The sequence below is a fragment of the Gallinula chloropus genome (assembly GCF_964237585.1).
Source record: "Gallinula chloropus genome assembly, chromosome: 6".
NCBI lineage: Eukaryota > Metazoa > Chordata > Aves > Gruiformes > Rallidae > Gallinula > Gallinula chloropus.
This window is the reverse complement of record NC_140091.1, coordinates 714327-740792: the sequence shown is the minus strand read 5'-3', so window position 1 is coordinate 740792 and position 26466 is coordinate 714327. Positions and strand designations below refer to the sequence as shown.

Genomic DNA, 26466 nt, shown 5'->3' with positions numbered 1-26466 from the left:
CACCCTGGAAAACACCCGAAGGAGCTGGTGCTATCCCAGACTGATTGCCCCAAAATGTTAAGCCTGAAGGGGTTTGATGACCCCCCCTGGAGATGGGAGAGGAGGTTTTCCTTCTAGCTGGTAGCACCTCTGTCCTCGACTAGAGCCTTCTTCTGCTCAAAAGGATGCTGTAGCATTTCCCAAAACACATTCCAGATTGCTGGAGAGGAAGAGGAGAGTCGTGTTTTATGAAGGCACACCCATGCTGAGTTTGCAGGAGAAAGGGGAAGGAACCAGAAAGCAGTACTGCACAATGCAGTTATAATACAAGGCTCATTCTTGAAACCTGAATATCATGCTTGAAGAAAATCTAGATATGTGTAATAATTTGAAGAAGTATTTTGAAGGCAATATTATTCCTTTATCTTTGTTTTTTTTATCAAAAAAGAAAAGATGTCTCTGTGTAAATGCGGGCAGGATGCTATTTAAGAAGGGAACTCACTATTTGTATTGCAGCCTTAAAGAAGCACATTTTTACTGCAATAGGGTTTTTTTTTTTCCTTTTTTTGTAAACTAGGGTCTGCACCTCAGCAGACCAGGACTGAATGCTTCTGAAAACTGGGAGATTACAAACATGAAATCACAATTAATATCCTCTAAAAGTAATTTCAGAGCTTTCACGTCTTAAAAAAAGGACAATGTGTACTGCTTCACAAGGTAATGCAGCTAATCAGAAAAAAAAGGAGTAGAATTAAAGTATTTACATAATGAGCAATTCTACAGAAGGCGATCATCCCCATGTAAGCACTGCTGATTATATCCCACGCTGCTTTTAACAAACTCTACCAGATTGGATCCAGTCATCAGCACTTTCAGAGAATCCTTAAAAGCCTTTTATGGGTCTTTACACTTAGTGCAGAATGATGTTCTTCAGGTAGAATATGCTGGTGAGGGAGGACAGTGTCAACACAAGGTACCAGCAGGAGAAGAGGACTTCGGCGTCGCCGGTGATCCCGTACTGGGCAGTACTGGGAGCTGCGGAGAAAAGAAAAGGGGTTAAGTGAAAATTTCCACCCTCAAGCCTCCCAGTTCTTTGTTTTCATTCAATCTGCTGAGGTAACTGCCAGGGCAGCAAAAGCCTTCTTGGGAAAGGCTGGAGAGGCAGCCAAGCCCCCCCTGCTCCCCGCTCCACCACTATTCCTCTTTGCTTTAAAGAGGATAAAGCGTTATTAAGGCGAGCACTTAAAAATGGGAGTGCTTAACATCAGATGAGAGATTCATGTTTAAACATCTGAATAATTTATCTGTTTTTAAGTTCCCCAGCATTAAGATCTCCACTGAAATCAATGAGAGGTGAATATATTCAGCTCTGTTGGAAAACAACTCATTTTCTGCCTGACTTTGGAAGCCAAAGTTTGACAGTCGTGCTTGGCCAAAGAGATTCATGTTTATTTTTCAGGCTCTTTGAAGAAATTGGATTTTCTTGCTTTAATACAAAGCCTCTCTCAAATTCCCAGGGAAGTACAACAGAAAGCACATGCAAAAAGAAAAGAGAATTAAACCATAAGAAAGCAGTGTGGGGAAACTTGTTTGCTTCTGTGGGATACAGTCTCCTGAATTTCAAGTCTTGTTCAGCCTGGACACTGAAACGTGAACACCCCTTGGTGTTCTAAATGGATATCCATGGTACTACAGTGCTACCAGGTCCCTTTTCAACATACAGCCTTTTATTAGGTGCACAGTATGTGCTAAACCCAAAAATCATCCTCTCCCCCCCCATGCAGAAAGGTTCAGGTAGTAGAAAAAAAATTACAACCTGAAGCTCAATTCTGAAGAGTTTGTTTAGTGACTGAGAACCACAACTAACTGCAGCAGGTGAGAGGAGGGGATCCTCCCCCTCTGCTCTGCCCTGGCCAGGCCCCAGCTGGAGTGTTGTGTCCAGTGCTGGGCTCCCTGGGATCAAACAGCCAGGGATCTCCTGGAGAGAGTCCAGAGGAGGGACAGAGATGCTGAAGGGCCTGGAGCATCTCCCCTGGGAGGAAAGGCTGAGGGAGCTGGGGCTGTTCAGCCTGCAGAGAAGAAGCCTGAGAGGGGATCTGATCAGTGTTTATCAAGAGCTGAAGGGTGGGACACAGGGGCCATGGGCAGCCTCTGCTCAGTGTCTGTGGGGACAGGACAAGGGGCGATGGGCTCAAGCTGGAGCACAGGGAGTTCCCCCCAATGTGGGGAAGAACTTCTTGCCAGTGAGGGTGAGGGAGCCCTGGGACAGGCTGCCCAGGGGGTGTGGAGTCTCCTTCTCTGGAGAGATTCCAGCCCTGACCTGTCCTAGGGACCCTGCTTGGGCAGGGGGTTGGACCCCATGGGCTCTGGAGGCCCCTTCCAACCCCTATGATTCTATGTCAGGGCACTGTCTCCTGCCCTCATTAAGGACGAACTCTCTGTGATAAGTCAGTGTGACAAATCAACCCTTAATTCATCCCAGAAGCAGGCTAGCAAGCTGGAGCACAGTGTAGGTGGTATTTCATTTTTAGCATATTAAAAGAGTTTCCCCAGCGTAAGGATGATTTGAGCTGCAGTGGCTATAAAAGCGAGTGGGAAATTATGTAAATCTGATTTCCTGCCTATGAACCAGTACTATCTGTCTAAAGCTTATTAAATCATATCTGGATTGTTTCAGCACAAAGGGACCAGGTGAATTAATGGGGGAAAAATAGGTAGACTTGGGTAGATAATGGAAAGGAGTTATGGTTCCCAAAGCCAGGAGAATTTGATGTGAAAGAAACCCATAGGAGAAGGAAATCTGGACCAGTTTAAGTGACTGGGCTCTGCTGGGTTTGAATAAACTGCAGCAGGGGCTGAGTTCCTGCGGCACAGGGATGCCCAGCGAATGCAGGGGCTGGTTTAGCTGGTCCATGGGCCACATATTATGGATTCCACCCGCCCCCACTGAGGAGCTAGGGGGTCAGTACTGGGGCTGGGTATGAGAAACAAGATTTCAGTTCAGAAAACCATTTAATAAGCTGAGTTTCTTTAGAGCTGTCTTTGGCATTATGAACAAGAACAAAACCCAGCCGTGCTGCGTGGCTCCCAGGCTGGCTGGGGCTGGTGCTCTCCATCCCCTCTAATACCTGTTCCATTTTCTCAGGTTCCTTTAGCAAGGGCAAACCAGTGTGATCCTGCTGGCACTGGGGGCTGCTGGTTAGTGCCTGCCAGGTCTCATTTCACTTAGTCAGACCCACAGTGGCACTGAGCACAACCCCCCACTCCCCCCCAACTAAACCCAGAGCTACTTGCACTCGCGTCCACGTGGCCCCAGCATCCCCCCCCCCCCGCCCCCCGAACAGAGGCTCCGCTCTCAGGGTGGAAGTGTCCCCAGAATCTATGGCATGGCAGCAAGAGAACTGATCAGAAATGGAGTTTAAGGGGCCTTTTTGGGGCTGCACGGTGCAGGTTTCCAAAAGCCAGGCTATTTCAAGTCAAAGTGGAACATTTGCCATATGGCCGCAGCAGCCCAGCCGCTCGGCGCGTGCGCCGTGGGGTGCTTCTGCAACCCTCTCACTCATCTGTCGGCTGCTCCTCGGCTCGTTTTAATCAGCTCCTGGGATAATTAGAAGCTGGGAGGAGAGCATCCTCCGGGCAGTACGGCTGGCAGGACCCGGCAGGGCGCTGCCTGTGCACCCAGCTGGGGACACCCGGCTGTCCCACCTACGATGGGCCCTGGCTTACTGCTCGGGAAGGTCTCACCAGATCATTACACCTCTTAACTTTAATTTGACTTCTGACAATCTCCCAGTGTCTCTGCTCCCCAAAGTGAGCTGATAAGCAGATGTCCCTCTCTCTGTCAGTGGCAAATGGGTTGCATCAATTACCATGTCACGGCAGGGCTACCGGATGGCAGGGAGTTTAAAGTGGTGAGCTCAGCTCGTAAACATCCCCAAAAATGAAAGAGGTTCCACAGTCCTTTTCTTTTCCCCTTGGTATTTTGAGTTTCTCCTGCTGCTACCTGACTGCTTTGCTGGCAAAAGACAGTTTTGTTCCCAAATATTAATTACAGTCTGTAGATCTACAAACTTATTTTAAAGTAAGTAAGCAAACGAGCTTAGTGTAGAGATTCTTACTCTGGTCTGCTTAGTCATTAATCTCACAGGAATAATTATTTCTGGTAAATACTAAGTAGTCCGTGCTTTCATTATCATCACTGTGTAATACCAGGTAGGGTCATTGGTTAATTTTCACAGGGTTTTCTTGTAGGTTCTCTGCATCAGCCTAAACCCCTTAATTTAGGAACAAATGAAGAGATGTAACTAGCACCAAGCTCACAGCTGCTTTTCCCCCCACTAGTATCTCGGCCCCGAACGCCGCTGTGTTAGACAGACACACACACACACACACACACTTGCAGTCTTAATATTTGTACAGCTAGATAATGGGGGAGGTATGTCTGATTAGGCATCATATAAAAGCATGGTTTATTTGACTCTCTGATTGCTCCTGCAGCTATCCTGGGCATCTCCATACCACCCATCACTGTCATAACGCCGCACTCTCTCTGTGAGAGTGATTTTACAGCGCGTGAGGCTGTTGGTACATGGAGAGGGGAAAGAGAGCAGTGGCCAGCCTGCAGAGAGGCACTTCTCTGGGTAGAGGTTCCACCCAGAGCAGTGTCTTGTAACTCTGCAATAGAAACCCAGGTCCTGCTATCCAGTTCCTCTTGCACTGATCTGGTGGTGCCATGTCCAGTTCAGCGCTGGGGAAGTGGGACCTTCAAGTGACTTTCCATCTAGAAAAAGATTAAAATGAGCTTGATGGAAAGTCTGGTGTTTGGAATGTAAGAAGAGTGAAGGCTTAGAAGACACACTAAGTTTAAAACAGATCAGCTTTGGTCACTGAGGGATCGTAATTTCTTCTTGCCACTGGAGAAGCGATGCCCTGTGCCTGGGAGCTGGGGTCTGGGTTACTGGGTGCTCAGGGTCCCGCTGGAGACGGCTGGCTGTCACCCAGTTCCGCTTGAGGTGCCACTTGCCACCCCTGTGTGTGGGGGAAATGGTTGTGAAATCTTTGGGTGAGGGACGCCCTGTGTGCAGCCCCATGTCCAGTCAGGCAGGGCCAGGGTCTGGAGCAGGGCTGTGTGCACGGTGGCATCGCCAAAGAGCTGGGAAGGGACCTGGGGGGGTCTGCAGGCCCCACGTGTGCCCCCTCCCACGAGGTGGTTGTTCCCTCAGTGTGGGGAGCCCTGTGCTCTGTAGGATTTTGGGTCATCACCTGCCTGCTGAGAGCAGCCCTCCATGCCTTGCACAGAAGGGGTCTCACCTGTGCACCCTGACCAGCATAACAGGCTCCTCCACCCCCTTAATGCATCAAAACCACCGGGAGGTCTGTGCGAGCGGGTGCTCGCTGCCGCAGGGATCCTGCTCCCCTTCCCCCCTTGGCTTTGTAAGTCCCCTGGTGTTAGCTGCCCAGAAAAGCCTGTCCTTATCTCACTTCTGACAACACCACGTCTAGGATCTTCCCTGAGGTCACTTCCACAGTATCACAGTGCTGCTGGAGGAGAAGCCCTGCTGAGGTCAATGCTCACCACGTCCTCTGGTGCCGTCAGGGCACGGCCGCCAGCCAGGCTCCCTGTGTGCAAGCTGCTGCACTCCATGTGCTCTTATCAAGCACTCCTTTTTCCTAATTTAGTGATTATCCCACATAATCCTAATGTTTTATCCCAGAGAAGTTGTGACAATACTTGAGCGCACTCTTAGCGCAGCCAGGATTACAGCCAGACAGCTCTGCTGGCGGTGAACAGAAAGGAACAAAGTAATATTATATCACTATCTCTAATTAATACAAGAGATTAGGAAAAGTACTACACTGAAATGTGCAAACCAGCATTCCCCAGCACCAAGGACTGCATTAACCAGGAATAATTATAAGCTTTAATGCCGATGCCTCGTAGACAAAAGCACGGACCTCTTTAGGCTGTCTGAATAAGCAAGACTAATTCTGTTAAATGGATTATGCAGGGAGATGTTAATAAGCATTTCATTTAACTATATTCAGGTTAATGATTTATTACAGGGGAGCCTTAATAAACAGTGTTTTGTGCAACATTTAAAACACACGGAGAAGGAAGGGATAAACCAACTCAAGGTCAAAGCAGTGAGGAAAGGAAAAAAGGGATGAATAAGGCTGGGCTGTCAAAAAATTTTCCTTAAAAGAAAAGATGGTGAGATACCAGGCCTGGGAAGGCTCAGCAGAGCCCTACAGATAGCATCTCTAAATATTGTTACACTTGAAGTTAGCTGAGGATTTATGGCTTCGGAGGAGCGCGGCGACAGTCTATAAAAGACTGAATTAGAAAGCAATGGCTTGTGATCGGGGAGGTAATCTGCTGGGAGAGCTCTGGCCAGAGGGGAGCTTGTCAGGAAGAGAAACCTCTCCGCGTGCCTCGGAGGCCAGGCAGGAGTGCAGGAAGCCTGACCTTGGGAGAACAACAAACCCCTTAAAACCTCGCGAAGAAACGAATCAGCGAAGGCACCCGTTTGTTTGGCCTTATGCAAATGCAATCATCCCCAGGGCTGAGCGCCCAGACAGGAGAGTTACAGCGATGGAAAATGAACTGGCAGAGTTAACTAGACAAATCCCAAGGAGGAGGCCCCTTTGAAGTGTGTGCCAGATGGGGACTTGGATTAAACCGCGCTCTGACCAGGGTACCAGCCCTGGGAGAGCGCTGATCACGTCAGTAATGTTGAATCGCCTGTGGACCGTGCCTGGGGAGGCTGGGAGCTGGGTGTGGTGACTCAGGAGGTCCTCTCCAGCCTGCTGCTCCTCTGCCACTGGTATGAATTTCCCATTCATGAGAGGGAAACGTCCAGCGCTGCCCAGCCCAACATCCCCTGAGCACACCCGGAGTGGACACCACCTCCCCACAGCATCACTGACACCAAACACAGGGCACTGTGCTCTCTGCTGGTGCCCATGCAGCCAGTCCCTGCCTCACGTCAGTTTAATTTGGGGGGGAATTCAGCCTTTGCAAATGTTCTATCCGGGAGCCGCTGAGCACTCCCGAGACTGGTGTAGCTGCAAACCCTTGAGGAAGCAGACAGGAACCATTGCAAGAGTTGTCCCTCTGCCTGGATGGATTTATGCAACTTCTCCAGCTCATTCTAAGGCAGAGCTGGGAGGGATAAAGCCAGAACCGGCGAGGCCCTTCAAAGAGTGGCTTTGTCACCCTCTGAACAGTGAGCGCTGGCAGAGGGATGCGGAAGATGCTCCCCCGAAGACCCAGGGGGTTGGTAAGAGAGGGGCTTTGTCAGGTCCTATTCATCGGCCTCACACAAGGCTGCTGTGAGGGCCCAAGCTGGGCAATGAATGGCTTGTGCTGATTTGTTTCCTACTTCTCATTTACATGAGTAATGCAGCACTTGTTTTTTGAGGCTTCCAATAGGGAAGCAGGGAGGGGAAGCTCCTTGCCACAGCAGCAGGAGTGAAAAACAACCACTTGCACCACCAAAATATTAAATCCCAGCATTTTCAGTGGGTGAGATGGATGTGTCACCAGCAATGTCTTTAAGTGAAAAGTTACCCCATGTGAGTTTCTGTGTGTCTCTGGGCACACACAGTAAGCAAGCAGCAGTTCTCTCAGCTGTGAAGCCCCCAGTTGCAGTGCATTCTGCACCTAACTTCAAACTGGTGCTTCATACTGGTTTTGACTGAGTTAAAATCTAAACTATGATCTTTAGAGGACTAAAAAGAGAGCAAAGCCATCAAAACACAGCTCATACAGCCACCCAGCATGGTAATTCCATCACGTGGGGATCTCTGCCTGGGATCTGGGTTCCCTGGCTGTGGAAACAGGTCCAAGGAGGCAGCAGAAGAGACAGTTCCCTCCCTCTCAGCCACCCTTCCCGTCCCCCCCGTGCACGTGCTGACAAACAACTCCTGCTGAATACTGTAAACAGCAAAGTGCTAATTTAAAACCAGCTAAAAATACACACAGGAGTGTAAATCTAAAGCAAGATGATTTCTGCTTATTAATGTGATGGGGCATCCAGACACTGCTGCTTTCCCCCAATTCCACTGCCCTGAGACCTGCCTGGGCCAAGCACCTCTCAGCACCCCCCTCCCACTTACAGAAGCTGTGCTAACAACTGGAACCCTAAATTTGTAGGGTTTTTTTCCCCCTAAAACTCATTTCTCCTTCCCATCAGCTTCCAAAATGTATTATTTTATCCAAATTGTCATTGTCTCTTCTCACAGAAATCTGGGTTTAAATCTGATTATTATTGGTTAAAGTGAAAAAAAGAAAAAGAAAAAAAAAACAAATGAAAAAAGAGCAGTGTTATTTTAGAGAAACAAACTTATTTACGTTTTTAAACTCATGAATGGTGACTGAACTTCCCAGGTGGTCTATACATTAAAAATCATAGTAATTTTACCATACATAAAGTTAGAGATGTATTGGCAAAATCTGGCTAACTTAATAGAGAGAGGGCAAGGTAACCTTTTCATTCCAGTTACATGGATGCTCTTGTTGAAGAGTATTTGATATATCAGGAAAACCCTAATCTCTGCCCAGAGAGCCAGCTGGGATATCTTATAAATGCACCAGATCCTGATAAGGCTAAAAACTTGGGTTGGGCCATTTTTACCCCATGTACCAAAGGAATCTCTGTGGCCCTGTGCCAAGGTGTGCTTTCTGAAGGGGGTTGGCATCTCATTATCAGTGATATGATGGTTAGAGACCTACAGACCTACATGTACACCCTTGAACTGGTAAAGAACATGCCAGAACCCGAACCACTGCATGGGAATACATCTGAATATAAGCCCTTCACATTGCCCCTGGGCAACACTGCAGGGGAAAGGTATTGTTAAATCTTCATCACCTAGGTGTGATTTGTGTCCAAACATGCATTTGAAAGTCTAACATGGGGTTGGGGTAGAAAGGTCCTTGTTGGTGGGCAGTTACCACACAGTGGGACCCCCAAGTCGCTCCCTCCAAGTCCCTGTAGCTATTCCTCACTCAGTGCTGGGGTCTTGCTGTTGTGGCTGCTCCCAAGTGCTTGGAGCTTTGGGCTTCTGGGTTCGTGACTCCCTGTTCTGTATTCACCATGGACTCAGGGACGTGAGAAATGGGCCTGGAGAAACTCCCTGCTACAGCAGCCCTGACACACGAGCCTGGCTTGTAGATAATCAGTGTAAATAATGGATTCCCCACATGCTGCTGCCTATCAAGCCATTTCTTCTAGCAAATGTCTGGGTGTCAGACAGAGCAGGCTGGCTCTCAGCTGCATCGTGCAGGCAGGCTTTTGTTGCCACTGCAGAACAAACCCTTCTGCCTTGTTGCAGGGTATGTCTGTAACAGGTTTTCTTTTAGACACACATAAACGTGATCAAACCAACTAACAAAGCCTTCCACTAACTAACAGAGAGGAAAAGCATCCTCTAATGCATTAACAGGAGACATGGAGCAGCCCCTGAACACAGAACAGTGTTCAACAGGGTAACACCGTACAGCCCTGACATACCCAATCCTACTGCAAGGGGAAGTGTTGATGAGAAATCACTGTGAGGGAAGAGAATAAAATTTGGCTTTATACATCATCCTTTGTACTCCAGTTATCTCAGCTGAGAAGTGCAGTCATCGTGGAACAAATCAAGGATCTTTGGGAACAGCAGAGCTGTGGCTGTGTGCCAGCCAGGGAGGTCTGAGATGGTTTCTGACAGAGGCAATTCCAGCCCCGTCCTGGAATGACCCTGTGCTTAACCACATCACTGCCCCATCCCTGCCCGTGCTGGGGAGAGGAGCCAGGAGAAATCAGCCAAGTCCCCTGTCCAGGGGGTAAAGCAGAGCAGGTCATCCATGGCACTGGGCAGACACCATCGAGGCAGGTGGAACCCAGAGGTCAGACCACGGTGTGCACCATCACCAGCAGTCCCTGACCATCGCCCCCAGGTCCTCCAGCACTGACCATCCCAAGGGGACCTGAGCTGGGATTTTAATGCAAGAACCTGAAAGCTGGATGGGCTGTAACGAGAAGGAGCTGCATGCATGGGAGAACCACAAGAGCGTCCCACCTAGGAGAGCCTGGAGAGCAGGACAGATCAAAACCCAAGGGGGAGAGGGAGCCCTAATGCTGTGGGAGAGACGTAAAGATTGTCCCTGCAGAAGGGGAGGGAAGGATCTGCTTGTGCCTGTGGCAGGTAGAACAAGATCAAGAGGTCTGACCTACAGCAGATAGGGCCCAGAACAGCTCTGGAGGCAAACCCAGCCCTGGCTTGCCCTGAAAGGGTGAGGAACCTGCCCCTCTATGGGGTTTTACGAGCAGCCTGTACAAATACCTGTCGGCAATAAAAGCAGCCACCACTTCTCCTGCCTGTGTGAAGAGACCTTTCTAGCTGTTCTCTGTGGGCCTCTGCAAGATAATAATCAAGGAACTCATGGTAATTAGCAGTGACTGAAGCATTTAGCTTCTTGCTGGGACTGAAGATGGAACAGGTCCCACCGGAGGAGGGGAGGGCGGCTCACGGCAGTCCCGCATCCCATGGAGGCAGCTCCCTGGTCCGCAGCAGCGTGGGCTGCAGCTCCACCCCCTCTCCTAGGAACCAGCTCAGTTCTTTCCCATGGCTGAAGGACATGCCCGTGGTGTGCAGGCTGCACAGAGAGCTCTGAACAGCTCTTTAATCCTCCTGGATAAACGGCGGCAGCTCTGGAGCCGGTAATTAGCATGAGCCTCGTGGCTTATCAGACCAGCCTTGTGATTTCCCTCATAAATATCTTAACATCTATCTTAAAAGCAGTTCCTTGCCTTCCACCAGGAGCAATCAGTTTCTCTACACTGAACGGGCAGGGATTTCCTCATTCCCAGGCTGAGTTTCCCCTTGGATGAGCTGTGTCTCCTCCTGGACCTCACTGCCCTGCTTCCACAGCACCCAGCTTCCACAGCACCCAGCTTCCACAGCACCCAGCTTCCACAGCACCCAGCTTCCACAGCACCCAGCTTCCACAGCACCCAGCTTCCACAGCACCCTGCTTCCACAGGGTAGATAATGTCAGGACAAGGGGGATGGATTAAAACTAAAGGAAGGAAGGGTTAAATTGGATGGGGCCCCAGGCAACCTTGTGTAGCTCCAGGCCTGGAGGTTGGTGTCCCTGCCTGTGGCAGGGGGTTGGAGCTCTGGGACCCTTGGGGTCCCTTCCAACCCAGACCAGGCTGGGAGTCTATGGTTCTCCGATTCACAGCACCCTGCTTCCACAGGCACCCCTCCTGCGTGTGCAGCATTGCTTGGTTAGCCTAAGCACCCTCTTCTAGCCTCCTTCCCCTTTCTCTTCTTCCTTTTTGCATAATGGGAACAGCAACAGATTCAAGTGCTTTACATAAACTTGCAGTTTTAAGCCATTTCTTTGTGGCTCAGACCCTGATGAGCTGTAATTATCACTACTGCTCCCACATTAGAACTATTAACACGTTAAAGGGCACTGTTGTTTCCATGGCTTGAAATAAAACCCCCATTTCCATTTTCTTTGAGTTTGCCAAGCCTGCCTCTCCTTCTTCAGATGTGCTAAAAATAATTTACCCAAGGATTATTAAAAAGAAGTCAGGGTTTTTTAAAAAAACCTATTAATTTGTGTTTTATTGCAGCTGTCATCTCTTTGGTAAGGTTATCTTCAGGGACTCGAGTAACTTTGCTTCTAACAGGAGTTATTACCAAGCCCAAAGACCAAGCAAAGAGTCCTGGCTGGCATCACACCCACTCTGCCTCTTTGGAGTGTTTACAGAGTCACAGGATCACAGGATTTGGGGCTGGGATGGAAGGGACCTTAAAGATCACCTAGTGCCATGCCCCCCCTTTCCTCCCCACCACGGGCAGGGATACAAAAAGTGGAATAAACACAAACCTGGCCTGAAAGCTGATGAAATGCAAACCCTGGGCTGAAAACCCCAAACTCCAGCCTATCTGTAGGTGTTCCCATTGATCCTGTGCTTAGCAGCCTGGAACCTGACTGCACAGTACTGAAATAAAACTTATTAATCCAATATAATTTAAACTCCATTATAAAATGATGATGTCAGGCAGTAACCTGGGAGATAACAGGGTGCTGCAATAAATGACAGGGTGTTACATCCTTTTTGCTTAAATAGCTGTGCTGTACCCAGCCTCTTCTACCCAGAGACACGTGCCAGGGCCTGACCTCGTCATGGCCAGGAGGGAAACAGAGAAAAAGAAAGAAACAGCCTGGAGAAACTACCCTGGTCACCACACAGACACCGACACAGGCACCTGAAGGCTGCTGGATTTCCCAGCTAACACATTCTTCCCTTGCACTGAGCACTGGATGTGGCTGAGTATTTTCCCAATGGATTTCAGAATTACTGGTGAGGTAGAAAAGACAGGCAACTCCCTGAGACAGAGCTGTGCACACTGCATCGTGCTACACACAGCACCCTGTGCACTGCTACACAGTGAGGGTGAGGGAGCCCTGGGACAGGCTGCCCAGGGGGTGTGGAGTCTCCTTCTCTGGAGAGATTCCAGCCCCGTCTGGACACCGCCCTGTGTGCCCTGTCCCAGGGACCCTGCTTTGGCAGGGGGTGGGACCCCATGGGCTCTGGGGGGCCCTTCCAACCCCTGTGGTTCTGTGATTCTTCAGTGGAGACCCAAGCAGAGCCAAGCAGTGTGGCTGCCATGACCCCCACCCATGCTCAGGCTGCCGTACAACGTGTGCAGCTTTCGGGTTGCTGCCTGCAAGGGGTCAAGCCTGATGCTGAACCGGGATGCTGCACCATCACACTGTACCGTCACACTGTCCTGGGGTGCTGTACTGGGATGCTGTCCCATCACATTGTACCATCACACTGTCCTGGGATGCTGTAACGTGACACTGTACCGTGACACTGTACTGGGATGCTGTCCCAGGATGCTGTCCTGTGACACTGTACTGGGATGCTGTCCTGTGACACTGTACTGGGATGCTGTCCCAGGATGCTGTCCTGTGACACTGTACTGGGATGCTGTCCTGTGACACTGTACTGTGACACTGTACTGGGATGCTGTCCCAGGATGCTGTCCTGTGACACTGTACTGGGATGCTGTCCTGTGACACTGTACTGGGATGCTGTCCCGTGACACTGTACTGGGATGCTGTCCCAGGATGCTGTCCCGTGACACTGTCCCAGGATGCTGTCCCGTGACACTGTCCCAGGATGCTGTCCCGTGATGCTGTCCCACAGTGACGGAGCCCCAACGGCTCAGCGAGACGGGCTGTTGTGGGAGCAGCCTGGGAGGCGGGTGCCTTTGGGGACTCACACACAGAGCCCTGGCAGCCTCCCACAGCTACCTGCCTCCCCAACGATGCTGTAACGTCACCTTCCAGCAAAGCAAAAGCATTTTAATGCCACGGAAAAAATGTGACTGGGGAGCTAATTGCTGTAACTGGATAGAGTTTCTGGCTCATCTGCATACCTGACCATTACTCACTGCTTACGTTGGTAAGCAGAGGTTGGGTCTGGAGCTGAAATACTGCAAATAGCTTTGAAGACATTGGCTGATCCTTCCAACTTTCAGAGGAAACGAATCTATTAGTAGCTAATGTGTAAAATATTTGCACTTCTGACCCCTGGTAAAACATTCTTCCTGCCCTTTAAATGACTGGTTGTCAGAAGCCTTTTCCTCAGAATGAAGTGTGACATTGTAAATAAGCTCTTGAATTAAGCAGCACGTTAAATCTACGTGTTCAGTGGCCACCTCTGGTAGTTCTCATGCATCATGAAGACTTTGTTGGTTCTGCTGTGCATTGAGGCAATGTCAGAGTGTTGGGAATGACAGGGGTTTTTATGCTGAACTTTACAGTTTCTGGACAGCTTCACCATCATTCTCCTGATCTTCACAAAGGATACTGAGTTGAGCAGCTTAGTACAGGGTTTCTCACTGGTGTCTGCATGAGAAAGGAACTTTTTCACTGGAGGAGCTGACAACCTTTGAAGAAATCCTCCAGTGAGGTGGCTGTCAGATGATGGCTGAGGATGCAGGGCTTTTTACTCAGCTGTTTGCTCATTTTCTTAAGCATCCCTTTGGGGTGTCTCTTGGGTGTATTTCTGCAGCCTGTATGTACTGCTCTGGCTTTACAGGTGTATCAAAGGAAAAGAGTCCATGGAAGGCTACTGCTGAACCACAGACTCACACCCTGGTCTGGGTTGGAAGGGACCCCAAGGGTCCCAGAGCTCCAACCCCCTGCCACAGGCAGGGACACCAACCTCCAGGCCTGGAGCTACACAAGGTTGCCCAGGGCCCCATCCAACCTGGCCTTGAACACCCCCAGGGATGGGGCACCCACCCCCTCTCTGGGCAGCCCCTTCCAGCCCCTCACCACTCTCTCTGCAAAGAACTTCCCCCCAGTCTCTCCTCTCCCCCTTCCCTCCTCCAGCTTCACTCCAGCCCCCTTGTCCTGCCAGTCTCTGCCCTTTAACAAGCTGATTCCCCTCCTGTTCCTGGGGTCCCTTCAGGGACTGGGAGGCTGCAGTGAGGTCCCCCCACAGCCTTCTCTTCTCCAGGCTGACCCAGTCCAGCTCCTCTCTCCCTAGGGGAGCTGCTCCAGCCCTCTGAGCATCTTTGAACCACGCTAACAGCCAATCGATTAATCAACACCAGCACTTCTATTGTAATAAGGGGCTGGATGAAGGAAACAGCAAAGTGGAACTGTTCACTAATTCCAGGAGGGTTAAAGCATCCTACCACCTGACTGGCTGGTATCATCTCTCAGGTTTGTCTTGTATGTCAATACTGTTTGATCTCATTCTTTGCAATGGGGTATGTCTTAAGCAGAAGGACACAGGATAAGTCATACACACAGAGGAGATCTACAGCTTGCTGGCATGTGAAATTCCCCCAATCTATTCTTTTATGAAACTACCAGCAGCGTAAATAAAAAACCCTGTTACCCTGGCGATGCCACACTTGCTGCTGCAGTTAGTAAATGCGCTGGCCACCCTCACTATCCCATAATAAAACCTGCTGAGCCTGTTCATGAAAGATGATTGCAATTTCCACTGCCCTGTGTACGCAGTGGAGAAACATAACTCATCAAAATCTGAGCCATTTGCTCTTAAGATACAAGAGCGACTTTCTCCAGCACTTGACGTGACATTAACTATTCATGAAACCTCAGAGTGTTCAAACACTCACTGCCCAAGTGAGACTGGTTCTACTTCTCAACTTGATTGAGATCTTTTCTGAACCAGGCTCTAGAGCAGCCAGTGAGAGGGTTCCACAGAATCACAGGGTTGGAAAAGCGCTTTGAGCCCATTGAGTCCAACAGTCCCTGTCCTGTGCTGACCCAGATCCCTGAGCACCTCATCTCCCCTCTGTTCAACACCCCCAGGGCTGGGGACTCAGCCCCCTCCCTGGGCAGCCTGTGCCACAGCCCCACAACTCTGCCAGGGAAGAACTTTGCCCTCCCAGCTGAGCTGACCCTGCCCTGGGGCAGCTTGAGCCCATTGCCCCTTGTCCCAGCTCCTGTCCCCTGGCTGCAGAGACCATCGCCCACCTCTCTGCACCCTCCTGGCAGGGCAGGGGAGGTGGGGAGAAGGGCTCCCCTCAGCCTCCTCTTCTCCAGGCTCAACACCCCCAGGTCCCTCAGCTGCTCCTCAGAGGATTTGCCCTCCAGCCCCTTCCCCAGCCTGGTTGCCCTTCTCTGCACTCGCTCCAGGACCTCCATGTCCTTCTGATGGTGAGGAGCCCAGAACTGGACCCAGCACTGGAGGTGCAGCCTCACCAGTGCCCAACCCAGGGGCACAATCCCCTCCCCAGACCTACTGGCCACACCGTTTTTGATGCAAGCCAGGATGCCATTCTCCAGGCATGAGATGCAGAGCCTGTCCAGGAACTGTGGCTGTCAGCTATTGATTTGCTGGAAAGCCGAGTTCCTCCTCCCAGACTGACGCACAGTAACTGCCTCCCTTTGGGTCACACAGTATTTAACCGCTTGTAAATTTAATTAAATGATTTGTCACTTGGAGCACAGGGTTTGTCATCCTGTGGCTGAGCCATGTGTCTTTATCAGGGAGTGACTCCAGGGGAGGGCATCTGTCTCCCCGGCACTTCGGCCCCGTGAAGACACCGTGGCCGCAGCGGGTGCGTGAGGCTCCGTGATGCTGGATGACAGAGACACAGCTCCTTCCTTCCCTTATTAACGTGTGCTCAACTTTGAGTGCAACGAGCCCCCTTCCCAGCAGCACTTAGCAACACAGCCTTTCCCTTTCCTTTCCCCCTTTCCCCTTCCTTTTCCCCTTTTCCCTTCCTTTCCCCCTTTCCCCTTCCTTTCCCCTTTCCTTTTTCCTGACCAACCAACACCAGCCCCTACCCTCACCCAGCTGCCCAAGTGTCTTTTAGGTGCCTGTGGTTATCCTCACACTCAAGCTGCTGGTTCTGGGGGGGAGTGGAGCTCATGAAGCCTGCAGACCCGCTGGCTGGCTCTGGGAATGGCTGTTCCTTCTCCTGGCTGGTCTGTGACTGTGGAGCCAGCCCCATCTGCGACGAACGCTGACCCTGCCGCCAGTCACCGAGCTGCTGGGTGGCTGAGGACCCTGCCTAAAGCCTCCTCTGCAGGTTATGTTCCCTCCCCCTTCTCATCCCCCTTGTGAAGTCAGGAATTTGGTCCCTTCAGTACAAATACACTGTGCTCACTGTTAAAATGCACTTAGAAACTGAAGACAAAAAGCACCAAACCCAGGTTCTTCCCCACTCTTGGTGGTCACGCTGCAGCTGAGCCGTGGCCGCAGAGCCACCAGCTCCATGTCAGGAGCATCCCTCTGCCCACAGGAGAGCAGCACACAAAGGCCAACAGGACCACTTCCCAGCCTGGCAATGGGCAGTTTCCTTCCACCACAGATTTTGGCTCAAAATGAGTAATAGAAAGACAAGAATGAAGATGTTCGTGGTAACAGAGGAGGAAGCGGGAAGTGTTCCCAGGGAAAGCTTGGCAGTCAGGGATGAAAGCTTTTCTCTTTCCCTTTTCCTAAGCTCTCTGGGAACCCAGGGTGCTCTGCTCTGAGCGTACAGCCCACGTCACTCCGGTCTGAAGAGCTGTTTTTGGGAAGACAGAGATGGGCTGCGATGCCTTTAAAACTGCCTCTGATAGTCTTTGGGATGTGTGGGAGGCAGATAGATGGTCTGCTCCAAACCCAACACATTCTCTCCTCGTTTGTACTGCATATAACCCTCAAGCCACTAAAATCCCCTGAGTTTCTGCAAGAGGAACCCTCTGAATAACGGAAGGAGACCTGGGTAGTGATAATCCACATTTACCAGGGTGAGGATCTCTACCCCACTGTAAGAGGCAGCTCCATCTTCATTTAAAATGAGCCACTAAATGGGACTGCACATTGCAGGGGGGAGGGAGACCACAGGCATGGAAACCTCACACACATCATCGCAGGCACCGCTTGGTCCTAAAATACCTCTGTAACCAGAGTGCTCTGACAACTGCTGCAGACTATTCAAATTACTCCCTGTTTTCCCATTACACAACCCATGCCCCCCTCATTCAGTGAACACGCTCTTGAGCTTTCAAAGCCGAGTTGTTCTCTGAATTGCCTCCGTTTGGCAGAAAACTCAATCGATGCAGTTTTATACACGGTGCCTGTTGAACGCGGGGGCTGCATGGAGGCAATCACTTCTGCTGCAATCAGGGATACTAAGAAGGGTAAGTTCTACCCATTCCTCCTTCCCCCCCCAAAGTCAGAGAGATGCATCCCTGCCCTTGTGGAATGTGGTTGCGAGGGAGCTGCGAGCTGAGTCATGTACCTCAAAAACGAGACGAAGGGCGCACAGAGGATGTCAGGGTCAATCATTCCACCTCGGTGTTTGGCACCTCTGAGCACCCCAGCAGCACCCGCCGGCGCCGATCCTACCGCGGTACAATGGGTGGGTGGGTGGGAGGGAGCAGGCTGCCACCCACCCGGTGCAGTACTCTGCTGCTGCCTAATGCCAACAGCTTTTTCCTTATGGAAACGTCTGACTCAGCAGCTGAAAGGGGGAAAATATTTTGCAAAACTTTCACGGCGATGAAAACCCATCTTCAAAACTCTGACCAGATGGCTCAGCAGCTTTTCGTGGCTCCACAACGTTCAGGGGCTCAGCTGACTTAATGAAAATCAGGTGGAGGAAGAGGTGCCAAAGCACAGGAGCGACTCCAGAGTGAACGTTCCCTGTAAACCTCACCGGCTGAGGGGAGCAGCACACGGCACCTGGAGCCCAAGCTCTTATCCTGCTTCTTTCCACCTACCTAGTGTCCCCTGAGCAGGCCTGAGGTCTGTATTGCTGCTCAGAGACACAGGCTGCTGGTGCAGTCACACTCATGCTGGGGATTGCCCCGCAGCCTTGCCAAGCCTTGTTTGTTCTGAAACTGTGGCATCCGAGTCATAAATCCCCATTAGCAGGTGGGGCTGGAAGCAAGCAGAGGCCGTGGTGCAGCAGGAGGCTGTGCCAGTGCCTGGAGTTGGTAACTGAAACCTGGAGCCTCGACTGGTCCAGCCCTGAGCAAACCATGGCTGTTCTATTCATCACTCAGCTCCACATGCAAATGACCCCTTGTAGTCTGCCTAAGCCACCCTGAGCATCCAGGGGCTGCTCCACAGCCCTCACTGGTGTATCTGTGCCTTCAAAAGCATTTCCTACTCCGAGGAAGGTCCACCTTCTGTAGTTCTGGAGCCCTGCACACAAGCAGGCTAACACCAGGACAGCTCTGCTCCTGGGAGCAGTGACAACTCGTGACAGAACAACACTGGTTGAAGGGAACAAACCTTCTGTGACCCCGCTCCTCGAAGGGCATGGGCCTGGCCCAACTACCCTGCTCTCACCTAGGAATTTCTGTCCACTTTCCCTAACCCAGAGTAGACGATTGGAAGAGAAACACAACACACAGTCCCTCCTGGATCGCTGATGCCGCTCAGGAGCATATTGGGAAGGTTTAAAGAAGGTCCAAAACCAGTTTAAAAACCAGTTTGGTAGCCTGAGCCTTGTGATCAGCATTTAGTGAGGCAGAGGATGCAGAGATGCACCTTCACACCTTCCATTCGGGATAAGGCGATGGCTGGTGCTGGCTTCCACCCCTCGCTGGAGATGCTGCTGGCAACCGCATCGCAACGTCCACGGTGCGCGGACACTCTCGGTGCAGCTGGCAAGAAACTGAGATCTCCATTTGGTGAGAAACTCAGACAGTGAAAAGACAAGAAAAGAAGTGTTGCCTGGAACGAGACAGGGAGCCTGGAAGGAAGCCAGGAGGGGTTTTTTCCTCTCCCCCCCCTCAAAACTCAACAGGCTTTTATTTGAATTTCTTTAAAACTGACATATTCATGGAGATTTCAAATAGGCATTTTCTGACAAGTCCCCTATTCCCCCAAGCCTTCCCTCCCCTAACAACCCGAGCTTGTCAGATCCTTCCCAACCAGCTGTAGCTGTAGGCTCTTTTATATTCTGCGTGGAGCCGGGACCCTCCCTGTAGTTATAGATATGTACTTATATATACATTTTACATTTCCTCACATGGCTACACATCTCATCTAGATGGATATATGCATATTTATTCCTGCAAGAATTACTGTAGTCAGCCAATTCCGGCTGATAAAACCTTCACATAAAACATACCCTTATGTGATAAATAAAAACAAAGATTGCTCTCTTTCAGCTAATGAATCATGTTCTGGAATCTCCTGCTTCTCTTTCCTCCACCAGAACGAGCCTTTCAGAGCAGCTTTACCTAGATGATCAGTGTTTTCCTTGCCTGTTCAGAGCTGGTGCTGGGCTGCCCATGGGCACAGCCACCTGTAAGAACGACCCACTGGGCTGCCACAGGAGCACAACCTGCACGGCTTTGCTCATGCTCCAGAGCCACCTGAATGGAGTCACAAGCCTGACATGCAAACACTGGACTTCCTGGCACACTTTGGGAGCTGCAGCCTGAACCACGCCCGTGGATGAAGAACAGAACTTGGCTGTATGGACAGCAGCCCCAGCCTGCCCTCGGAGCAGGCACTTCCAGCCCGTGTGCCTCCGAGGAGCCGCACCCTGCCAGGGTACCACCACGTCGCCGAGATGGGGAGACGTCTCAAGGACGTGGCCTGAGAGCATCACACATTTCATCTGTACTGGAACTCAACAGAGAGATGGCAGAGCTGACCAGGGGCGGCTCGTGCTGTGCTGAGCAGAGCTCTCCCCGTCGCAGAGCCGGGATGGGCGCCGTGGGGCAGTGCCCACGCAGTGCACACCGACACATGGCAAGTGCTGATGCTGCCTGCAATGTCATACCTGGCTCTGTGTAACAACAAACCACCTAACGCCAAGCACACAGACCCCTCAGAGCCAGGGGACTGCATACAGCAGAAAGCATCCCCCAGAGAGGTGGAGGAGCTGGGGGTCAGCCTGCCAAGCAAGACATGGCTTATCGCTCGGCACCACAAACACGGGCAGGGGAAAGGGTCCACACTGAAGCAGCAGCAGCAGCTAGTAAGCTGAGCATCACCATCCACCCTCCACATCCTCTACCATTACCATATGCTGCAGAGATCATTACCCTACAGAAGCCCCTGTGCTGCTTTCCCTGAGTTTCTCAAGAGCACTGCTTGCTTTAAATGCGAACTCTCAGCACACTGACTGCTGTGTTACATCCTGAAACACTCCAGCATTCTCCTTTCTGGGTAAAACCCCACATTTTTGCTGGTTAGATGAACTGGTGAGTGTCTGAGCAGCTCCCCCTCTTCAACAGGCTTCTCAAATTTGTGGAAAAACTCATTAATATTGAAATCCCCCATGACAGGAGGCACGGAGGCAATACACTATCCAAAGAAATACTCTTGCATTTTACATACTGGTTTAGAGAGTAAGAATCAATGGCCTAAAAATGACCTATTTCTAATCCCATTTTTCAGCTGATAGAAAGCAGCTCTTTTGATATTAAAGGCTGCATCTCTTCAGCAGGCAGTGAATAATACACTTATGATTTACTGTGTTCAAACAGCTTTCTGAAACGATGCAGCCTTTAACTACGGCAGAACACCACCGAGCACACACTGAGCTGCCTGGAACAGGCATCTCACTTCAACAGCAGCATTCACCTCACTCCACACATTGTACTGGGAGGATGCAGCTCACACCGAGCCATTCAGAAACACGAGTTCACTGGTTCCTAATGGGGGATGGATGTAACACTTCAAGGTGGTTATTACCCCTAGTTCACTGGGACAAAAGAACCTGTGCTGTTCTTCTGTGGGGTGTTGGGGGTGTCAACCACCAGATGATGGAGACACAGAGCTGGAGGGCAGTCTGGGAGAGCCTGCCTTCCTCCCCAAGGTCATTCCAGAGAGTCAAAGGCTCTTGGAACAAGCAGACCTCTGTTTCTGATGTATTTTGTAACTTAAACTTGCAATGATCCAGGTGTGGGTATCCCAGATCTCGATCATCTTTTCATAGTGCTTAGTTCCTGGGAGGAATTCAGTGTCTGTGGGGACAGGACAAGGGGCGATGGGCTCAAGCTGGAGCACAGGGAGTTCCCCCCAATGTGGGGAAGAACTTCTTCCCAGTGAGGGTGAGGGAGCCCTGGGACAGGCTGCCCAGGGGGTGTGGAGTCTCCTTCTCTGGAGAGATTCCAGCCCTGACCTGTCCTAGGGACCCTGCTTTGGCAGGGGGTTGGATCCCATGGGCTCTGGAGGTCCCTCCCAACCCCTGTGATCTGTGATTCTGTGACATTTTCCTTTCCCACAACTCCTGCCACGTACAAAACCACACACACAAGGACACTCACAAACACTAACACCACCACAAAGTGATTTTCCACGGTGATCTGAGGATAGGATAATGACTGCATTCAGGACCAGGTACAATCTCAACAGAAGGCTGCTTCAAGATCTTCAGGATTACTACAGACCCTTTACTTTCTACAAAAAACCATCCCAGCTTTGGCTTTAAGACAACCCTGGAAAACTCCATCAGCAATGGTAGTGTTCAACATCCTGGCAGTCTTGATTTATGGGAGATCCTTGGCCTCCAATTCTCCCTCATCTATCTGCACTTAAATATTGACTCAGTGTGGGATTTTTTTTCATAACCTTTGGCTCGACATTGAAACACAGGTGGAGGATCCATCTCCTTCCAGCAGCAAAACCCTCTCCAGGAAACAAACCATCCATTGAAGCCGCAATGAAGTGAAGCTCTAACTGACAGTAGTAATTAACCAGCTAGCTGCAAAGCCTCCACTGAGGAAGGAGGAGGCTGATGCTCTGCATTCCGACTGGTGCAAGACACAAGAACAGTGAGTTTCTCCAGGAAAAGCAGGGCAGATGGAGGGAGATCGAAGGGGTGCTGCTGGCTGAGACCTCCTGGGATAACTTAAAGAAGTCACAAATCTTATTTTTACCATCATAAGCAGCTATGGAGAAGGAAACTGGGGTTTCAGCCCCCACCTCCCACCCCAACCTCCTGTTTCCTCTGCTGATGCTGCAGCACGTGAGAGACTCGGTTCCCGACCCTCTCCACACTCGTTATGTGCCCCAGCAGCTGTGTGACTTTACAGCAACAGCACTTGTGAGTGATTCACCAGCCTAAAATTAGGGAAGCAGCAGGACTATCACAGTGTTATTTAATTATGTAAAGCCAACAGCACTCCAATGGCAGCACCACTGCTGGTTCCAGTGCTGGTTTCCAGCAGGAAGGACCCAATCCTAATTTTTTATCCATTTTGAGAGCTTTTCTTTTTAAAAACCCAACCCTTCCTGTTGTCTTTCAGGGGAACAGATGTTGTTTTTCATCTGTGAACCGACCCCCGAGCCCTTCCCTCAGTCATTTGAAGCTAGATTGGCTCATGCAGTTTCAGATCTACTGCAACTTTGTCTTCTGAATTTGAAGGCTTTCATACTCTCAATTTCTCTCTGGAAAAAAAGACCTCTCTACTTAACACCATGCACTCAGAATTAAGTCAAGGATTGCTATGAAAGGATGCTATTCATTTCCATCCCCCATCTCAATCCCGCTCCCCAAAAAATACATATAATTTCACTCATTTGTCATAAATTTCTGCCAGAGGCAGGAACTCCACCCCATCTCAAAGCTCTGCTGCTCGCACATCAGTCTCTGAAAGGCAGGAAAGAGCGTGCTTCTGTGCTGCAGCGCTTACCCGTGGAGATTACACCCCCAAATGTCGCCAGAGTCCGTCCCAACCGCACCCACACAGCACAAACCATCACTCCTTCAGCAGGGCAGGGGGACGTCCCAGCCTGCTACAAAACCCAGCGCTGGCCACACACAGACTGACCGTCTCCTGTCACTGCTCTGCACCGCCGCCGCACCACGTGCGACCCTCCTCTGCTGCTCCCTGGCTTCTGCACGCCATAAAAACGATTCCTTCTCTTATTTCCAACTGCTTGCTAGTCCAAAGCAAGGTGAGAAGTCACCAGGCTAGGAATTTCAACCACAAACACCATCAGCTGGTGGCAGGTTAAGTCCATCCCGCCGCTCCCTCTCCTACTGCTGTGCAATGAGCAGTGGCTGTGTCTGAAGGGCTGGAGAAGGGCTCTGCCCTGCACGAGGAGAAGGGCTCTGCCCTGCACGAGGAGGGCTCTGCCCTGCACGAGGAGAAGGGCTCTGCCCTGCACGAGGAGAAGGGCTCTGCCCTGCACGAGGAGGGCTCTGCACTGCATGAGGAGAAGGGCTCTGCACTGCACGAGGAGGAGGGCTCTGCACACATAGCACAGCCTCTGCGTGTACAAGAGAGAGCTTTGGAAAGCTGGGTGCTGAGGAAGGGCACAGGGGGAGGCAGAGAGGCAGCATCCCTCACAGCACCCATCTCTGCAGAGTGCAACAGGGATTCCCCTTCCTAAGCCTTTCGCTAAAAGCACTGAAGACTCATACACTTCCCACTCCAAGTCTTAGGGTGGGGGGATCAGTCTGCTGCTGGGTGTGAATTTGGTAAATCCATCTCATCTGCATTTTTACCTGGGGAGCAGATCCCCCCTGTCGCTGTGGCTTTTGGCACAGTCAGTCTAATCCTTCCACCTGAACCTGGAAGTTAAAACATCCTGTGTGTGTAGGTCGTGCCAGAGGTAAGTTCTCCTTGTGTTTGTCTCCCAGATGACCCTGATGACGCTGTGCAGAGTCCTCCTTGGAGGAGACCAGAACACTGCACATCTTACCACGTTATATGCACAGGGAAATGCCATCAGCCTGCTGGGTCTGACACCACAACTGCATCCCAGGGAGGTGCTGAACGTTGAGCCATGGGAGCTACAGCAGCACGGGAGACTCATGACTTACCCCTTCCAAACCCTTTGGGAAGTGGTTGGGAATACTGGCTGACCTGAAGCCGTGTTTTTAAAAGCTCTGGCCAGGGCAGCTCCTGTTTGGGAGCAGCAATGGGAACCCCCTGAGAAAACAGGAATCACCACAAATGGTCAGGACCTCTTCCCGCCTGCCAGGCACAAAGACAGGCTCTTCAGCTCTCCAGGAACACCTTCTGGCACCCTAAAATGAGGAGGACCTCACGAGGGAGTCTTAGATCCATCCTACGCAGGTCTTTCAGCAGTGAGAGAGCAAGAAACCTGTAAGCCTCAAACCAAGGTTCATGTTTACAGCAACACCAGAGAAGAGTCAGGTCATCACAAAGGCAAAACACAGCGATCACACCGCGCGGCCGCGCTGCCCTGGCAACATCCACCGCATCACCCTGGGACAGAGGATGGATGGGAGAGAAACAGAGATGCAGGGAGAGGTTTTTCTCAAGAGGGGGAGTTTAAGAAGAGAACAACACATGGAACCTGGAGGGAAGACAAAGCAATGGATACACAAAGACGGGGAGCAGACAGTCCAGCACTATCACAACGCCGGTTACCATGGCAATGCATCGGTTATGAGTCCCTGAGGAAAAGTACCCAAACATACTTCGTGAATGTATGTGGATACTGACCTGGGCTTGAGACAGGACTAGAGGTAGTAGGCTCAATAATTTCTACAAAAAGGGAAAAAGGAAAAAAAAAAGAGAACATTTGGGAGTTAATCACACATGGAAGACAAATACAGAATGAGACAGCAACAGTCATGCAACAGACACCACAACTTCACTTCAAGTTTGGGCCGGCCACCACCGCCCAGGACACACATGCAGTCGGCCAGACCTCGGTGCTTAGGACCTACACACCAGTGTCTGTCTTTTCTCAGTGATGTGATTCATCTGTCACCAAGGAGACAATGTCAGGACCATCACAGCCCATGTATTTCTGCCTGTCACCTTGGCAAAGCCACCCGTGGAGTCCTCAAGCTCAGACACGTTTCTCCTGGGAGCCACACAGACCTGCCTAGAGAACGGGGGGCTTCCTCACTTTACTGAAGGAACTTCTCACCATGAATTCATGTCAAGGTAACAATTCTGCACAAAGAATGCTTTCAAGTGGTAGTTTTGTGCCTTGGTGAGCTTTTAAGAAACACGTGGCCTTTTAATTATCAAAACCTCTTTGAAGAAAACATTTACCAGAAGCATCACACCCTTTGGGAAGATGTTTCCTTCACCCAGGGAAACCACACCAAACAACAGAAAAAGAGCACAATTCCTCCCCATCCAGCCTCAGGGCACCGTCACCTGTGGCTTCGCAGTGCAATTTTACTTTAAAATGTCACAATTCTGGGCCTTTTCATTAGCCCTGAATAGCACTATGCAGAATGAAATACCAGCCCAAATCAGTCTTGCACAGAGGCAAGCTACCCTCTCAATGCAGCAATTCAATACTCTTAATAAAAGAGATTTAACACAATTACTGAGCTCAAAAGATCATTGACCAGATCTTGACTATAACAAGGAACTAATGAAAAATAATGTGAGCGGCTTGACAACAATGGATGTGCAGGTAATTGCTGGGCACGCTCTCAGCTCTCGCCCAATTTTGCTTCCCCCCCCCCCAATTACTTTTCAGGTTAATAGGATGCAAAAAATGATTCCAGGTGAAATAAGACAAGTGTTTTCCCAGACACAAAGTTAGGAAGTTTCTTTAGTGAATCACTGGCATGAAGAATCCAGCTAATAATAATCTGTGGCACAAAGAATCCAACTAATAATAATCTGTGGCACGAAGAATCCAACTAATAATAATCTGTGGCACAAAGAATCCAACTAATAATAATCTGTGGCACGAAGAATCCAGCTAATAATTAATCCAGATTAATGTTTCCCAGTTTAAAAAAAATATTATTCAACTTGTTGCCAAACGCATCGTTGGCACCAACAAATTCCAGTCACATTTTTGAAGTAAAATGGAATTTCAGCTGTAGGACCAAATGGAATTTCAGCTGTAGGACTCCAAGTTCACAATTTTATTTCAAATTTAAAATTCAAGTGGGTTTGATGATGTCTTGACCAGTCTTTAACATAACAAGGGTGTGAAATCTAGTCCCGAGGTGTCTTGTCCCTGCACAGAGCTGTTATGTACACAGCAGTGGAGAGAGGGAGAGCTGTGGTTCAGCCCATCA

The 26466-nt window shown here is 50.4% G+C and overlaps 1 protein-coding gene across 1 annotated transcript in view; it reads right to left on the bottom strand.

Annotated features, from left to right (window-relative positions):
• Positions 1-889: 889 nt before the first annotated feature.
• NEGR1 (neuronal growth regulator 1) overlaps positions 890-26466 on the bottom strand; it is a gene marked incomplete at its 3' end in the record, with an annotated part of 199670 nt that continues 174093 nt past the window's right edge. The window contains exon 7 of the mRNA XM_084266054.1: positions 890-1014. Coding sequence (XP_084122180.1) covers positions 890-1014 — 125 coding nt within the window. The remainder of the gene's footprint in view (positions 1015-26466) is intronic.